The sequence below is a fragment of the Scomber scombrus genome, chromosome 13, assembly GCF_963691925.1.
Source record: "Scomber scombrus chromosome 13, fScoSco1.1, whole genome shotgun sequence".
NCBI lineage: Eukaryota > Metazoa > Chordata > Actinopteri > Scombriformes > Scombridae > Scomber > Scomber scombrus.
In genome coordinates, this window is record NC_084982.1 from 13,681,351 (window position 1) to 13,698,403 (window position 17,053).

Consider the following 17,053-nt stretch of genomic DNA (forward strand, 5'->3'; position numbering starts at 1 on the left):
CAGCCACTTTGTCACAGTGTACCAGAAATCCGTGATGGTCTTCTGATTACACAGCCACATCTGCTCAGATAGTCAGATACAAAACAACATAGCATTTCTAAGCTCAACCTAACTCGAGTGGAACGCAGTGTGGATGACTGTCTTGTATGTAATGCCTATTGTTGTGGTGTGCGATTGTTTCTTTGACAAACATGTCATGCTTGTTGGCTTTCACGAAGGGATAAGCTCATCAAGACCCTCCCACTGCTGAGGCGGATGCATTTTCTCTGCGCAGATGGAGTCCTGATAGACTGAACTAACAGATAACATGTGCTGGTACAGTCAAATGTGACAGTACAGCTAGATCAGTCATGCTCAGTGTAGAGGCCTGTCTGTGCACGGCTCCTGTGCATATAACATGCTTCACCTGTTGGATTTCAAGTCTACATGCTTGGACTAAGAGTATCATATCAACTTTTCTGGTCTTGCTTAATAGGACAGATCATGTGACTATAGTAGTATACAATATTTTTGACCAAATACTCTGATATTGATATTATTGAATATTAATAACATTGAAGGGATTACTATTGGTGCTTTCACAAAATGTTTACACAATGAGATTTTTGATAAATACTCATCAGTAATGTGGATGGCTATGCGGATAAAGGCAAATAATAGAACAACTAGAATAGTCTGGTACGTTCAGAAAATCACATTATAATATGTAATGCAGCCTTTAAAACCAGGAAAAGACAACACTTATGCCATATCACAATATTACGATATCAAAATTCTAAGACAATAATAAAGTATAAATAATAATAGAAACAATTATTACATGTGGCCCATTAGATGCTGCACTTACACATCAGACATGTTGAACAAAGACATAACTGTACTGCCATCACTCAAGTTTTCGTTTTCGCTCTTATTGGATGTAGTTATCTTTAGTGTCAGACTGTACAGTAATCGTGAACCTACAACAAATGCCCCTGTGACTGAGTGCTCTGTCTTTGTTCTCCAGGTGAAACCTAAAGTGATTGAGCCGCTGGACTATGAAAATGTGCTGGTGCAGAGGAAGACGCAGATCCTCAGCGATGTCCTCAGGGACATGCTGCAGTTCCCCCTTGAGGACTTTGAGGTGAGTTTCACATCAGTTTCATGCACATTTCCTGGGCAGAATGTGTCATATCCGCACTGGCACAAACATCACAATTAATGTGGTTCTGAGTATTGTTCCCGGGATAATGTTGGTGTAGGAAGTAAGGAAGGTTTTATTGAAGTGATGATGAGTTTGTGGTGCTACTGTATAAAGCTTAGAGAGTGGTAATGACACTGCTAAAGTTAGATTTTCTCTTGTTACTGTGCAAAATAGAAAGAATGTACATTTAATGTTTTCTGTCTAACATCATTGGTTACCCTCCCATTTGCGTGCTTTCTTTGTTGTATTTGTTTGGCTTATGCAGCCTTTTCCTTTGGCCCAGGCACGGCCAGTGTTGTGAGTACTGGGTGGGGACGTTCATGGGGGCTTTCCTTTTGTTTACATCCCTCTATGCTGTAGCGAGAGAGGGGTCAGGGGCCATCTGTTTAATTGGCTCATTCTGTCTCATATGTTGTGACAGAGTAAGTGTTATCTCCAGCCACATTGCACAGGACGTACGCTCTCTCACACTTTCCACGTTGAGGATGGGAAATCTAAAATGGAAATCTGGCCCAGTGCTTCTACATCAGGAAATGAGACTACTTTGAAAGATGTCTGTACCCTCAGCAGCAATGAGATGTACTGTATGTCCTCAAATCTCACCCTGCCTTCTCACGGTTTAGTGGAAATTTTATAGAGTCTGGGATTATATTGTTATTGCTCCCCTTTCAGTGAGAGAAGCCTTTGTTTTGCCATGATGACTTTAACATCTTTCCTCTGAATGCCCATATTGGAGAATATGTCAGTACAAATAGAGTTATTTATACTTAAGTAAATGTTGTAAAAAGTTACTATTTATTCTATCATGTGAGTGTAAAAAAGTTATTGATGTTCATTAAAATGCTTAATCTCAGTCCCCCCTCTCATACCCGCACTGTAACATTTATATCTGTGGCTATTCTTCGTGTCGACTGGGTTGAAGGGCTGGAATAGATTTTTCTTGTAAAACTCTGTGGACACCCAAGAAAAAGAGATTTTTCAGAGAGCTGTGAGTTTAGAACAAGAGACTCAGGAAGTCCAAGTATTGGTCAAAAGCTCCAGCATCTGTGACTTTTTCCTTAAAGTACCATTTAAGTTTTTTTGCAGACAATTTTCAAAATGTTTTTTAAAAAACTGCTGCAAAGGGTAATCCATGGGATTTTTATATTTGATGCACTATGGTGCAGACACACCAAATCTGTTGGCGGATGTCAAGTTGATGAATCCTACTCATTTCTTGCAAGTTGACAGACCAACCTCTGTATCTAAATTTTTATACTCATGACGTGACCTCAACTTTATGCAAAGATGCACAGATCAAATTGTCAAACTAGGCAGCTCTGATCAAATATAAATCAAGATTCTGTTACAGCATTTCTTATTTCTCACCTCATACTTTAGTGTGCTGTTAAGCTGTAAAATGAGATCATTGGTGTCATCAGAGCAAAAACCAAGCACCACCCAATTCCCAGCACATCACCCACCATGTCATCAATTGGCCAGAGTGTTCAGTGGTCCGGTGTGTCCACCATCAGTATATCCACATCTGAATGAGGAAATAGATTATAAACCCTTCTTAACCCTAACCCTTATTGGTGGGATCATGGCATCATTATTTATGTCATGAAGTATTGTTAGTACCAGGTCACAGGTGTATGTAATCTTTTTTCATTCTTTCCACCCTGATGGAGACTCTGTGAGGTTGAAACCCATCAGGAATTTAACCGATATGCCCCAGTGCTTTTAATATAATGCCTCCCCTTGCTCAACCTAAGAGTGTCTGTTTCCTGATGTCCATCTCTTTGTAAATTGTTTGGATTTTAAAAATCTTATATGCGGAATGTACCAGGCAGGTTTTGAAATCAGTCTGCCAAATTATAATGCAACAACATTATATTTAGGACAAAAATAAACACAGAAAATTTCAGATATATATAAGTGTTATGTGATCTTTATGTAATGGTCTTGTCATGTGGGGATGGACTTCACACAGGGTATTTCTGTGAAACTGACAATTGTGCGTGAGATTTGAGTGACTAAAACCGCTGCCTGACCCTTATACATGAACCTGGTAACATTGCTGGTTTCATGTGTGTAAGGGACTTTAAGTTCATGTTACTTAGAGCAAAGAGTCTTTAAACACTGTCAGAGCACTGTACAAACTCATCTTAATGAGCATGAAGGAGTTTATATTGAATAGACTGAAAGACAAAAAGGGAATATTAAGTGTTTTGAACTCTGGATAAAGCCAGGGGTTGTTGCAGAACTTTTTTTCTGTTTGCAGAGACCTGGCAGCTGGGTGCTCAGTTACAGCAGGGTAGCCTTGACTTTGTCTTCTCTTGTATCACGCTCCTCTAGCCTGCTGTTATGAACATAACATACCAGCTTCACACACAAACAGTACGTTGTCAGGGGCTGACAGGTGATTCTGAACAAGGAAAAAAAAACACCAGAGGTACAGTGATTGAACCTAACATCTGTTCCGGCCTCCACAGAGTGTTGTTCAAGGTTTTAATCAATCAGCTTCTGTGTCAGGGACCTTTTAGTGCTGGGTGCTTTAAAGGGACTCTTACCTTTCTTGCATTTCACACAGCACTTTGAAAAAACTTGAACAGCAACAAACCCTCCTCCCTCCTATGTCCCACCCCTGCACTCCCTTCACCTCCGCCTTCGCGAACGTGCACTACAATAGTTTTCCGATGTAGTTTTCTTTTTCCCCGTGGGAGTGGCTGGAGGTGGAAGCCGTGGCCTGCTTTTGTCGGTCATTGTCAGTCACTGCTGGCTGTTTACGGCTATCTCCGTGGATCATGGATGTATTATAATGCTGTGGATCCACAACAGACTCTCTTCCGGGTGGGAGTGCGCGCGCGATTACGTAATGCGGAAGGGGAAAATAGGCAGGTCGCTCAGCCAATCATGTCATTCGGACCGAATAATATGATTGGTCAGAGTTTTGACAGAATATTATGAGAATGGAATAATGATTAGTTTCTATGCCTGGTGGATCTCTCTAACATTTTAGAGTGCCATTACCTTATTAATAGCATTTTAACCTAAACAAAATGTGTAAAACTGTTACAAAGGTAAGGGTAGCTTTAAGTGAAAGGAGGTGAGGCCAGTATGTATTCATTTCATACAGAGAGACAGTGCTAAGTATACAGTGTGAGTTGGTCATAAATCAAGTCCAAAACAAGCAGAAAGAGCTCCTCTGTCAGTGGGTTATTTTTGTATAAATCCTGTGTTTGGCTGTTCCTCCACAATAGAAACCACTATCAGGTCAATATCTTATATTATCTTCACTGGCACAAAATTGTGTTTGGTACTGTTCTTTTGTGAGGCAATGTTTATATCATCTCCATCTGGTTTTGATCTGGAAGTTGTTAGCAAAGTGGAGTAGTGTGCAGGTTTCTCTGTGCTCTCTCTGAAAGGTTTCTGGAGAAATTTGCCCAGGATTACCAGCCTTTCCATTCCTCCTTTCTTCAATTTGAGGTGTACTTAAACTCACTAACGAAGCTCACATCTGCAACTGTTGTTTAATCTGCCAGTTAATTTGTTGATCAATCTGTTAACCATTTATGCTGTAAAATGTCAAGGAGTCAAGGTGATATCTTTAGATCTCTTTTTGTCTAACAAACAGTGCAAAAGTTTACTTTGATATTAAACAGAGGAAAGTGATTAATACACTGATCTTTTCAGCTCTACAACTTTTTCCCTTTACTATAACCACTTTTCCAAATGGCTGGAGATGCTGTATGAATTCAATATCAGGTTGAAACCAGGATGCATGCGATTAGTGCTGAAGCATTAACATTCATATTTGCATTTCAGTTCAGGTCAAGTTGAGAAAGTAGAAGGATTTTGCAAATAAAACGTTTGTGGTTTCCTGCTGAGGACAGCTATATCCCATCCTAATTTTAGACTTCTTTCACCAGAGAATCTTACGGCTCTCCCTGGTGACTTGTAGCCCAATTAAATGCTTCCTGTTGCCCACTTCCTGGCTCCCTCTTACCTCTATGCCTGTTTACTTCTGCTGCTTGGATTGCAAAGATTACCATCTCCCTTGCAGGAAACCTGGCTAGCAGAGAGGAAAGGGAGACTTCAAGTTCACAAATACGAGCTCGGTATGGAATTTGTCCGACACCTAATGCAAGCTCATTTTGGAGAATAGGGAGACAAAATACCTTAGTGACATTCAAGACACAATGATGAAGTGATCATGATTATTGTGTGAATTATCATTATTTGTACTCAACCTAATCAGTTCTTTTGAAACAGTCTTAAAGCTGATTTTGTCGCTTGTATTTGAGTATCATGCATTAGCATTGAAAACTGTGTTATGCAATTTATCTTCTTATATGTGTGTGTGTAAATTTGTTTCGGACATAAAAATATTTGGAGATCACAAAACACATTTGGCTGTCATATGTGGTTAGCACTTGACTTTGTTCTTCAATAGATACACTTACAGTTTGGTTTAAATAGTGTCATTCAGTTAGGTTTGCAGTAAATTGGACTGTAAACTAATGACATGGAACATATTTCTACAGAGAACACATTTCTTTCATAAATGTGTTAGTATAATTGAGGTATTGTCTGAATCCCTCACAGTCATAGAAAACGCTGCCCGCACTCACATCAGAGAAGCATTTGACCCACACAAAGCCAGAATTCACATGTTTCCTTTTAACTAAGTCAGCTGATTACTTAATGCTTGTATTTATATTTCACTCTTGCTCACGGGGATTATGCAAGGTCAAATGCACTCTAGTTTTAGCTGCCAGAATTAATCCTCCTGCAAAGACTTGATGGAAATGTTGTTGCTCATTGCAGTATTTTACTCAAGTTTGAACAAACTGTTGTTTGAAAAAACGAAAAAACAGTTTATGATTTCCTGCTGTCTTGAAAAACCTGTACAAATTTTGATTTATCGCTAAATACTTTACTGGAAGTCACATATCCCTTGGAGGGGTGTTGATGAATGAAAGTCAAGAAGGGAATATGATGTTTCTTCTTGTTTTGACCATATTTGTTTGACATTTTTCCTTCTATATCAGTCACATGAGGCAAGTCCTCTCTGGTGTCTCTTTGAGACATTATTTGTGTTCTGTTTCTAGTCTCTTTAAAACGTCAGGGGGCCAAATGTTGGAAGAGAGGTCTAAAAATGTCTCTATCATGTTGTAATTCAAACACAATACTGAATGAGCACTTGCAAAGCAGTTTGCATTTATAACCACAATTAATTTATTATAATGTGTGCCAAAAAGTTAAACAGTATATCCTGCATAGCAGTCAATTATATACAGTAATCACTCCAAGTGGATGTTTTTCTCATTAAGGAAACTTTTAGGAAAGCATTATTCTGTATCTGTAGAGTGGATGAATGAAAAAGAAAGGTTATTGGTTATTTTCTTATGGCGTCAAAATGTATTAACTTTATATGCTGGATTGTGTATTGTAAATATGATTGGGGGAATATACTTAAAGTCTCATGCCTGCTGTGAAACTGCAGTTTGTCCTGAGTGCAGACTGAACCTACTGGTCATTAGAGAAATACTTTAGGGAAGCATTAGAGGCACTGAGATGCCGATTAATCAGAGACTGCTTGTACAACAGTGGCAGAGAGCCAGATTCAGGGTGTGTCTGTGGGTCCTGGAGATGAGCAGTATGAACAAGCATCCTGCCTCCCGCACACTCTGCCCTGTTGAACCCTCAGAAAGACATGGGCCCTTTCTCTAGCATAAAACAATATGCAATTGTGTCCAGCTGAGACCACAAACTATAATACCAGGAAAAGGTGTCCAGCTTGAGAAATGTCTTCCACATTTCACTTTTACTGTGTTGATTATTACTGTGTTGTGGTCTGTTGTAATTTCCCCTGGGATGTTTCTCTTGTTGAGCCAATTCTTGTTTTGTCTTGCAGATTTCAACTTTGAGGCGGCAAGGGAGAAGTCTCTACCCCACAGTGCCTGAAAATGCAGAGAGAGAGGCCCAGAGCCTGTTCGTCCAAGAGGTAAGCTGAATTAAACAGAACACATATGGTACAGAAACAACCTTTTTAAGCCATAAAAAGGACGCATGAATATGAATATTCCTCTCAATATGTGTCAGCAAAACACTAAAACATGTAGATAAAAATATGATGTAGAAATGATGTTCTCAAATAAAAGAAAGTTTAATTAAAGGTACATTTAAGGGAAATACTTTGGACATTCAGGAGCAGTAATCCTACATAAGCAACTGAACCACTGACACTAACAAACATCTTTAAACTAAGATCAACTCATTTTTTATAATTAGGATATGATGAGCACACATAAGTGCATTTACATACAACAATTAATTCTGCTATGCAAATAGCCAATAAGTAAAACATCAAGTATTATAACTAATGAAACAAATAAAGTCTATTTAATACTTAAACCTGGTGTTAGTGCATGCAGAGTCTGGTACAAGAGGTTCGGAAGTGCTTCCTCATACAGTACAGCACACACACTCATCACTGCAAAACACTGACACTAATGCGAGTCCTTACCCAATTTGTTACCTAGAATTAGCAGTAATGTATGTAGCACATCAGAGCAGATCAGGAAACCTCTTAATTTCATGTGTCCACTTAACTGGAGCATCCATTCAACTTTGTGTAGCCTGTAGAAGCTGTTGCGTAAACTGGGACTGTGCTCATTACAGATCATTAATGGAGGCTGTCAAATCAACTTGACTATTTGTACTGAATTTCCTCAGCTGTATCTATTTATGTCAGGGAAATAATGAGCTATTAAATTCCACAGGTTTATCAAATATCTGGGGGGGGGGGGGGGGGTTCAGTGTTTGTTTACAGTGCTGCCTATCTGTGTTGAGTCTTGAACTTGTTTGCTGTCAAATGATTCAGCTGTGATGCTCACTTCAATATTTTTTCAAATCTTAAAGTCACTTTTGACGCAGCATAAGACAATAAGAACACACATGGAAGTCGCTCAGATGTCAGTTAAATAATTTGATTGCTGCGGGAATGAACAAATGCATGTTGTGAGTTATTTCCAGTTGCTGCTGATAAAATAATGAATTATGGCTAAGAGAAAGGGAATGTATTTTCCTCTAACCATTACAGTGGTTAACCATCAGGCCCATGCACACTGCTCTTACTGTCTTTTTTAAGCCAGAGACCAACTGGCTGCTGAAGGTTCACCTTCCAGGTCAAAGGTCACTGTTAAGGGAGACGTGCTTGATGCCTTAAAGATACAAAAAAAACTCTCAGTGGTGTGTTGTGTGACATCACCAGGACAGCTGTGAAGATCAACCCAGCGAGAGTCTCTGTTTTTCCTATTACTCTCCTGATCAGGTTGCATTTTATCTGCCCGTCAGGGCAGTTCTTGTAAACGGCCTGCATTTCTGGAAAATAAGTGAGCTGCTCCTATCACTGTTTCTAACAATGAACAGATGTCTTTTTTTTCAAGTAACAGAGATACAGATACACTCCCTCCCAGTTTGTGTTGGTGGATGTTAGACTGGGGTGAAGTGTGAACACTCACTGCACACTCATCTTTTTAGATTTCACTGTATTGAAACCTAACTGTTTATTGTTATTGTGCTTTTTTTATGATGAAGAGATTGTTGTGGCAACCACAGTACAATACTTAAACAGTGTACTTTTTTTACACTCTTTAATCTTGTGGATTTATTTCTGCTCAGTGGCTAATATTTAATGATAATCTGACTACAAGCCTGTGTTAGAGTGGAAAACCTTATATTTAAGGTGTCAGTATGCTTCAGTCAAAATGCTTGTCAGACAGTCAAACAGTGTCTTAAACCTCTTCCTCCAACACCTTCCCAAAGTTGAAATTACTGGGGATGTGTCTGATCATTTCTGTCACTTTCCAAAACAGACAATCCAACAATTATGGCCGCTCCACACAGCGATTGGCCAGGGTTTGACCATCACTTTTCATGTGAACAACAAAGACTATTCCCATATTATAACACTGCATCTCATCCCTCTCTGTGATGGCTGATTTTCACCTTGCATTTAAGTGTCACTGTTCGGGACAGCTACAAACACTAGCCTGCAGATGTGATTGGCCAACATGTCGTATGAACTTGTTTGTGTAAAGCATAATGACACCCTAACAAAGTCCTTAAGTCCTACTGTACTGTATATTGTGTAGTGTTGACACACTGTACAGTATATTAGAATGGTTTGTAATCAGTTTTAATTTTGTCTTCTCAGTGCATTAAGACCTACAAAACTGACTGGCATGTCGTCAACTACAAGTATGAGGACTATTCTGGAGACTTTCGACAGCTTCCAATGTAAGTGTTTGGTTAGTTTCTGTACTACTGTACACTATATTCACAGAGTTAATGGGCTAGTGTGCTGGGACATTCTTATGATGGGCAAGTAACAACAACTACTCCGTAAAATACATGGATGCCAGAGATTTTAAACTAAAACACACAGTACACACACCAGATTTGTTTGTGTTTTCGGATCACCGGGACAAGTCGTCACCTTTTTGTTTTTGACACAATGTTGACGTGACTTGATTACAAGGAAACGCAGCATACCAATAATTCTTATTTCCTTACCAAAAAAGTGTTTCCTTTTTATGATGAACTGGATAATTCCCAACTGCAGCTCAAGTGGAAAACACCCTCATTGTCGGGAGATTGTGTCATCAGCTCCAGCCTCTTCCCATATGTATATCTGTTTTATTGTCATTATGAGTTGACAGTGACCTTCACACTATCACTGCTGCCAAATGTTTTCTCACTTTACTGAACCTGGGGAAGTTAAAACAATACACAGTGACGTGGTTTGCCTGTTAAAAACCTGACACTATTTTTACATTTCAAGTAATTCTCACCTTTGGCACATATTCATTTTCCAACAGTCAGTTTTCACCTTAACATGTTTCCATGAAAAAGTCAAGTGTTGGTTTTCCCCTCTGCTGGAGTACGCATTTACTCTGACTTTCTCGAGACAGCTTCATATAATCAAAATAAAGGGGGGAAAAAAGACAAACACATGAGGAAAAATCTGATAATCACAGTCACACCACTTTAGACCCTTATGTGCTTTTAAATATATTCAGACTTAACCCGTTAAACTTAGATATGAAAAGTAAATGTTTTATTTGTAAAGAAGTGGTAAATTAATCAGACATCATATTATATGAGCTTGTGATGCATGTATGATCTTAATCTAGTAAGTAACTAATAGCTACAACAATCAGACAAATATGTGGGAATAAAAAAAAAACCTAATTAATTAATATTACCCTGAATCAAATTGTAAAATAGATACGATAAGTAATGGTGCCATTTCCTCAGAAGTGTGCTCACAATTGAGTAGTGTGTTACTGCGGTCATCTGTCGCACTTCTTAATGATACTATCTGTTGTTTTAATCTGCCTGTTAATGAGAATTGATATGATATTTCACAGCAAAGTGTCCAGACCTGATAAACTGGCGGTTCATGTTTTTGAAGTGGATGAGGATGTGGATAAAGATGAGGTGAGTTTCTATCCTTCTTCAGTGTGTAGAAGCTTTACCTACTTTTCATGTACAGTGTTCAATGCACATTTGAGTTATCTTGTTTGTAGATCGCATTTCTGCTTAGTGTCATACCCCTTTTAATAAAAACCTCGCCCCTGAAAAGACTGCATGCAGCTAAATGCGTCTTATTCTAGTCATCAGTTTTGGTTTTACTGTAGTTGTTAAATAGATAAAAGGCATTTTTGTGTCTAATAGCTGAATTTAATGGAAAGAATTAAGTCTAATTACACTTAAATACTCTCGTTGGCACACCATGTCCCAAATGGGCCTTTTTTTTGTCCACAATGAAATTTTCAAGACCCCTGTACAGCATTTGAATCTTTTCATCCTCTGTTATTCATGTATGACAGAATGGGTGGGTATTTTAAATGAGCATTTGTTGCCTTTGGAATGGCTTGTGAGACCACGGAGCGAGGAGGCTAATAAGCCACCTGACAGACGCTCAGATTTGATGGGAGTCAAAGTTCAGAGATGATACGAAGCTGTGACTGAAACCAGTGTTATCTAACACAGTTTAAGATCACACTGTTCCACAAGATGTATGATGATGATCCTGACCTACTCCCCTCATATGATATGTCAAACTATGCCTCCTACAGGCCAGAAAGTATGCTTGACTGTTAAAAATGAAAGATACAGGACTTTTTAGTGTTTTTAGAAAACAAAACAAGGTGTTTTTGCTCCTTTTAACTGTGTGTTACTGCAGTTCATGCAGCTGAGGGAAGTGCGTTCTTGAGAGTGTCATGCTCTGTCAGGTCATCATAGGTCAAGGTCTCTCCTGCTCTGCCTCACAGTCAACCTTACCTCTGTCAGGACCTCAACACAGGCGCTGACAAGATCCAAATAAATCCTCATTAAACTCTTCCCTCTATCTTTTTCTGGCCTTCATCCTCCCACAGTCATGCCAAGATTTGTTTCCCAAACAGGGAGGTTGCGTGTGCAGATGAAAGAAAAGGATATGAATTCCGCCCGACCAAAATCCCCCCAAATAAATAATATTTAAATAATAAATAATTTTTTACAATTGTGTGTTTTGGAATACTTGAAACATTGGTTGTTTGGTTTGATTCGTCTTCACTTTGTTTGACTTAAGTTAAACTGTTCGGTTGGCAGTCTCTTATCTGTCCTTGACAAAGTTTTCTGGAGCAAATTGGAGGATTTATATGGATTTGTGTGCCTCTCGGGGGACTGGTGAATGTTGTCTAGACTTTGACGAGGAGAAATAGGCGCCGAACCTTTCCAGATGCTTTTCCGATCACTCCATGAGGCACATTAAAGATATTATAATTCCTGCCAGTACTTTTTTAAAAATCCCTGTTTTCTTTACGAGACTGAGAAAAGAGAAAGAAGAAGAAGAAGCTGGACCAGAAATTATTACATCTTGAAAGGCCATTTACTCTTTTCACTGTGTGAAAGTGTCAGGTATACAGCTCCTTATTGTAGTCCTTCAAAGTCTGGAGTCTAACTGTAAATGGCACATCTTATTTAAGTGCAGGGATGATCTAAACCAGGACATGGCTTTGTAGTTTGCCCCCATCTCCTCCCTATTCATTCCTCTCCTAATTGGTTTATTTTGACAGATCATTATGACCGGTGGATCTTGGTAGCTTTGTGTTTTGTCACGTGTAACCCCTGTCAGTGCAGGACGTGATCTCATGATATCCCACCTTACAAGTGTGAGGCGATCATGTCCTTGTGTCAGGGATCTGCTGTGAAAACTGAGATGTTTATTTGGGTTCACAGTCATAGTTTGTTTAATGTTCTTCTGCCTGCTTGTTTGGACTAAGACAGACCTACATCATGTTGGGCTCTGTGTCATCTCAAACTACAAGATCAAAGGTGTTCAGCACAATAAGCCAATTCTTCGGCAGGGTGTGTTGCACTGGGCAGTGGACGAACATTGGTGATATGATATTATGATATGATGCTCCTGTTGATGAGTCTACTTTAAGTCAAATATGCCAGTGTTTTCTCTGCATATCTGTTTATTTTGGACAGTTTCTTTGAAACCATTTTGAGGAGTTATTTGTGCCATTTTAGAGTGTTGTAACTTGTTTCAGTATGAAAAAATGTGAAATGACTTTATTCCATTTGTGAATATGTTGTATGGAAAACCAGTATTTTAAGAAGTTCTTCCTTGCAGTGGGTACACCATGACTGTATTTTATGTTGTTTCATCTCATGTCTGTGTCTCCTGCAGGACACGGCCTCCCTAGGATCCCAGAAAGGCGGGATCACCAAACATGGCTGGCTCTATAAAGGCAACATGAACAGTGCCATCAGTGTTACAATGAGGGTGAGACAGTGGGGAGCACCACATTATTTTACAGATTACAAAAACTGTATGGTTTATTGTTAGTATGTAGTTACGATATGATGTAAGGATTAAAACAGATTTATACCCACACACTGTGAGGAGTCTGGGTCCTAATTTTTGTCACTTTTTATCCAGAATTATTTAAGATTTTTCATAAAGAATATAAATATCATCAAGAGAGAGAAAGCAAGTGGGACAGATATTCTTTACTTAGTTGCCTTAATGTCCATATTGTCCATGCCCTCAATATGATTGTTCTTTGCAATGAAGGTGATCTTCATCTCCACATAACTTGTCCATGTTCCCTTAAATGAGAAAGTCATAGAAACACTGTATTTCTATGACTATCCACTGGTTGCCTAAGTTTAATACCCGTTTTTATTAGTTATGTGTGCTTTTATTAGTTATATTGCTTCTTTTGACTGGGAGCCTGATCTGATATTATACTCAGGGTGCACGCTACTTTAAATTATTATTACCAAATGTTGCATTTTCTTTCCTAATAACTGAAAAATGTAATGTTATTTCTTCTTCTTATTTCAGTCGTTCAAAAGGAGATATTTCCATTTGACCCAGCTGGGCGATGGTTCTTACAATTTGAACTTCTACAAGGATGAGAAGATCTCCAAAGAGCCCAAAGGAACCATTTTCTTGGACTCCTGTATGGGTGTTGTTCAGGTATGCACTAAAATATTCCAATCATCTCTGGCATGAAGGCAGTGATTGTTAAACTACAGTGACCCTGGTGCCAAACGGGATATCCCTGCTGGCGCCGTAGTAGTACAGGGTGTAACCAGGTCCTCACTGGAAATTAAAATGCCATTTACCGGGAATAAACTTAGAATGCAGCCACAGCAACTTCCTCTGCACACTTCTTGTCTCCATAAATGTATTTCCCATCTTGCAGGGTAAAGCAAAAAAATATAACTTGAAACCTTTCAAAACAAATTGCTTTAACAATGGTGGACTGCTGCTGAAAGGTCCATTTCCCTGAAACCTGAGCTCTGTTTTCCCTAAGGTCAGCTTTACTGTTGACTCTCCACTGGTGAAACAAGGTGAATGCTGAGGTCTCACTTCCGTCCACTGCCTCACAATCGATTCCATCTGAATGTAGACCAAGACTTACTGGGTTTATTATCATCTGTCCATCATCTCAATAGATAGAAAGACCTCATTTGACTAAGGCACCCAGCGGGCATTAATCAGATATTTATTGTGGAATGTGTTATGAGAAGGAAGGTTGATTGTTTCACCAGGACCTCCTGACTTCTATCATGCAGAGGGGAAGAGTTGTTGGCTGAAGGTAGAAGGAGGAGAGGGGTACAGTTGGTATTTAAATCCTTTAAGATGTGTGGAGGCTTTAGCAGTGCAGGTCATGGTATCCAAATTGTCCCACGAGTTCCCCTGAACCTCCACACCACATTGTTTTCAAAGACAGATCTTCACTCTGTTATTCTTTAGGGGTGGACTGAGTGAAGTAAGAAGGTTCAGATCAATCAGATGAGAGATATAAGCCTTTGCAAGTTTTCTGTGCCACAATATTTTGAACTAAACGCAGTAAAACTTTATTTTCCTCCATTTTTTACTTAAACTTATTTAACCATAAAATTCATCTCCCACTGTTTTATGTTTTTGAATAAGCCACTCCAGTGTTTCATCCCACTTCTATTCTGTTTCAACTGGAAAATACATCCAATTAAGGAGACGCTCTTGTGAAGGTGATTTAGTTGATTATACACTTACCGTGAGCCTGGTATACTGACTAAAGTACAGAGCCTGTACTTTAATCAGTATACTGTTATGTTGGTGATTAGCCCACTGCTAATTGGCACTGCTTATGTTATGCAACAGCATTGCACAGCCTATTTTAAGCTACATACTGTATAGTTTTCTGCTCTGTTGAAGTTACAGAGATCATATAACTTAAACTCAGCCGGCAGTATTTGCTGTGCGTGTGGAACGGCAGATGTTTAACTTTGCAGCTGTAATGGCGTGTGACATCATACTGAGCCTCAAGCTGCTCATATGCTTTGTTAAGGTGCCAACATACAGTATATTCAAACATACAGAGCATTTTCTCACACATTTACACACCGTCTAAAGTGGGAATACAAATACTGATAATACTGTGAAAGTCCCTGAGGATGTGTACAGTTCCTCCTACCTATTAGATGATAAAGTGTTTATCAAGACCCTAGTTTTATTTCTGTCTGAAACACCCCTCTCCCTGTTTACTTAGCTAGCCTGCAGATAATGACTCTTCCTCCCATCACTCCCACTCTGCTGTTTCAACATTTCAGGCAAACTATAGTGATAACAACAACATAACAATCCACCAATTGCGCCACAATAATGACACGACTTCTCCATACCTCTACAGAAATACTTCTTGAATATTTTATTGAGCTGTAGAAACTGACTTCAGCACAGTCACAGCAGCAGATGTGTGTCATGGACAAACTGCAGCTGAATCAGCAGTTATAGGTTATACTGAATGGGCTGTAATCGAGTAATACTAAAGCCCAAATGGGACCGTGACATCACTCTTCCTGACCTGTTTGGAGGTTATTGTTCAGCTCTGCGGATCCAGCTCATTTTCTGTTGACTCCCCTCAGCAGCGCCGTCTCACTTCAGAGAGTCTCTGCTGCCGTCCTGGCAGATCTGGAGGCTTTGCTGCGCAGATGGAAATACTCTGTCCCTCCCTAACTCACTCCATCCATTAACTGCTTTGTGCAGCAGTTAAATTATATCTCTTTCCAAAACAGTGACTCACATTTTGAAATATTTTGTAGCTAAATAGTGTTTAGTTCAGTGTTTTGATTCAAAACATTTGTTTTTCACAAAATCTCAATGTTTTTGCAGGTTCAAAGAGAATAATACATAGGAGTGAAGGTTAGGTTTAAATTTAAGTGAAGCAAGTTATGATTTAAACAATAAAAAATAAACATCATCTGCCTTCTGGTGAACTGGCAATGGTTAACTGTTAGCTTTGGAGAGTCAGATGAAACATTCCTTCAGCCCTGCCATCTCCACAGTCGGGTATTTGATATTTAAATGTTAAAAACAAAACTTAGTAAATCAATCATTCAATATCAGATACCAACATACTTGGCAAATGTGAGACCCAGCTTTACAAAAACTAAAATCTTTGTTCTGACTTTTTTGTTTTGAACTCCTCAGAGCTTGGCTCTCTAATTTTAGATAAACCTTTTTATGAAATTCATATGTTTTTTTTCTCCCCATGTTCTCTTCTTTCATGCTCTTATCTAACCTGCAGAACAACAAGGTTCGGAGATTTGCTTTCGAGCTGAAGATGCAAGATAAGAGCACCTACCTGCTGGCTTCAGACAGTGAAGGGGAGATGGAGGATTGGATCAACACACTCAACAAGATCTTGCACAGTAGTTTTGAGATCGCCATGCAAGAGAAGAGGAATGGAGACGTTCACGATGGTGTGTGTGCCTGAAGGAACACAAATATGAATATTACTGTTAAAATATTATCCAAGTTATTGAGGAGTTTGTGCTTCTCATAGTCCTCATACAGTAACAATCTGAGATAGTCTAGACAAACTGTATCAAGCAAATGATTTTCAGCAGCTTATTTGCTCTGGCATACTGTTTGTACCTGAGGATGTTTTTAAATGAGGCGCTGTTCATTCACACCATCATCCACTTACCATTCAAGCCTCACTTCTCAACTTCTTCCTGCTTTTATATACATTTAGTCTGCGGTGATGTGATACCGGACCACCCAGGTTTTTAATACCCACCTCCTGTCTCATAGGAGGCTTAGCCATGGAAGAAAGAGAATGAATGAAATGAATGCCTCTGCACAAAATGCTCCACTAATCTTCCTAAACTCCTCAGCTTTTATTAATAACACTGTGCATGAGAAAAAAAAACAATTCTCTGAGCTTTCGTAAAAATATGCCATTGAGACTTGTAATATCACCCTCTCAATCCTGACTGATTCTGGTGTAGCTAAATTATTGTTTTCTGAACTTTACACGTCAGTAAGAG

At 39.1% G+C, this 17,053-nt stretch overlaps 1 protein-coding gene across 1 annotated transcript in view; it reads left to right on the top strand.

The window, feature by feature from the left end:
* The window catches only part of LOC133992529 (dedicator of cytokinesis protein 9-like), a 79,807-nt gene that overhangs the window by 36,089 nt on the left and 26,665 nt on the right, over window positions 1-17,053 (top strand). Inside the window, exons 2-8 of the mRNA XM_062431175.1 lie at window positions 1,007-1,123; window positions 7,083-7,172; window positions 9,387-9,469; window positions 10,603-10,672; window positions 12,915-13,010; window positions 13,575-13,709; window positions 16,309-16,483. Of these exons, the coding sequence (XP_062287159.1) occupies window positions 1,007-1,123; window positions 7,083-7,172; window positions 9,387-9,469; window positions 10,603-10,672; window positions 12,915-13,010; window positions 13,575-13,709; window positions 16,309-16,483 (766 nt within the window). The remainder of the gene's footprint in view (window positions 1-1,006; window positions 1,124-7,082; window positions 7,173-9,386; window positions 9,470-10,602; window positions 10,673-12,914; window positions 13,011-13,574; window positions 13,710-16,308; window positions 16,484-17,053) is intronic.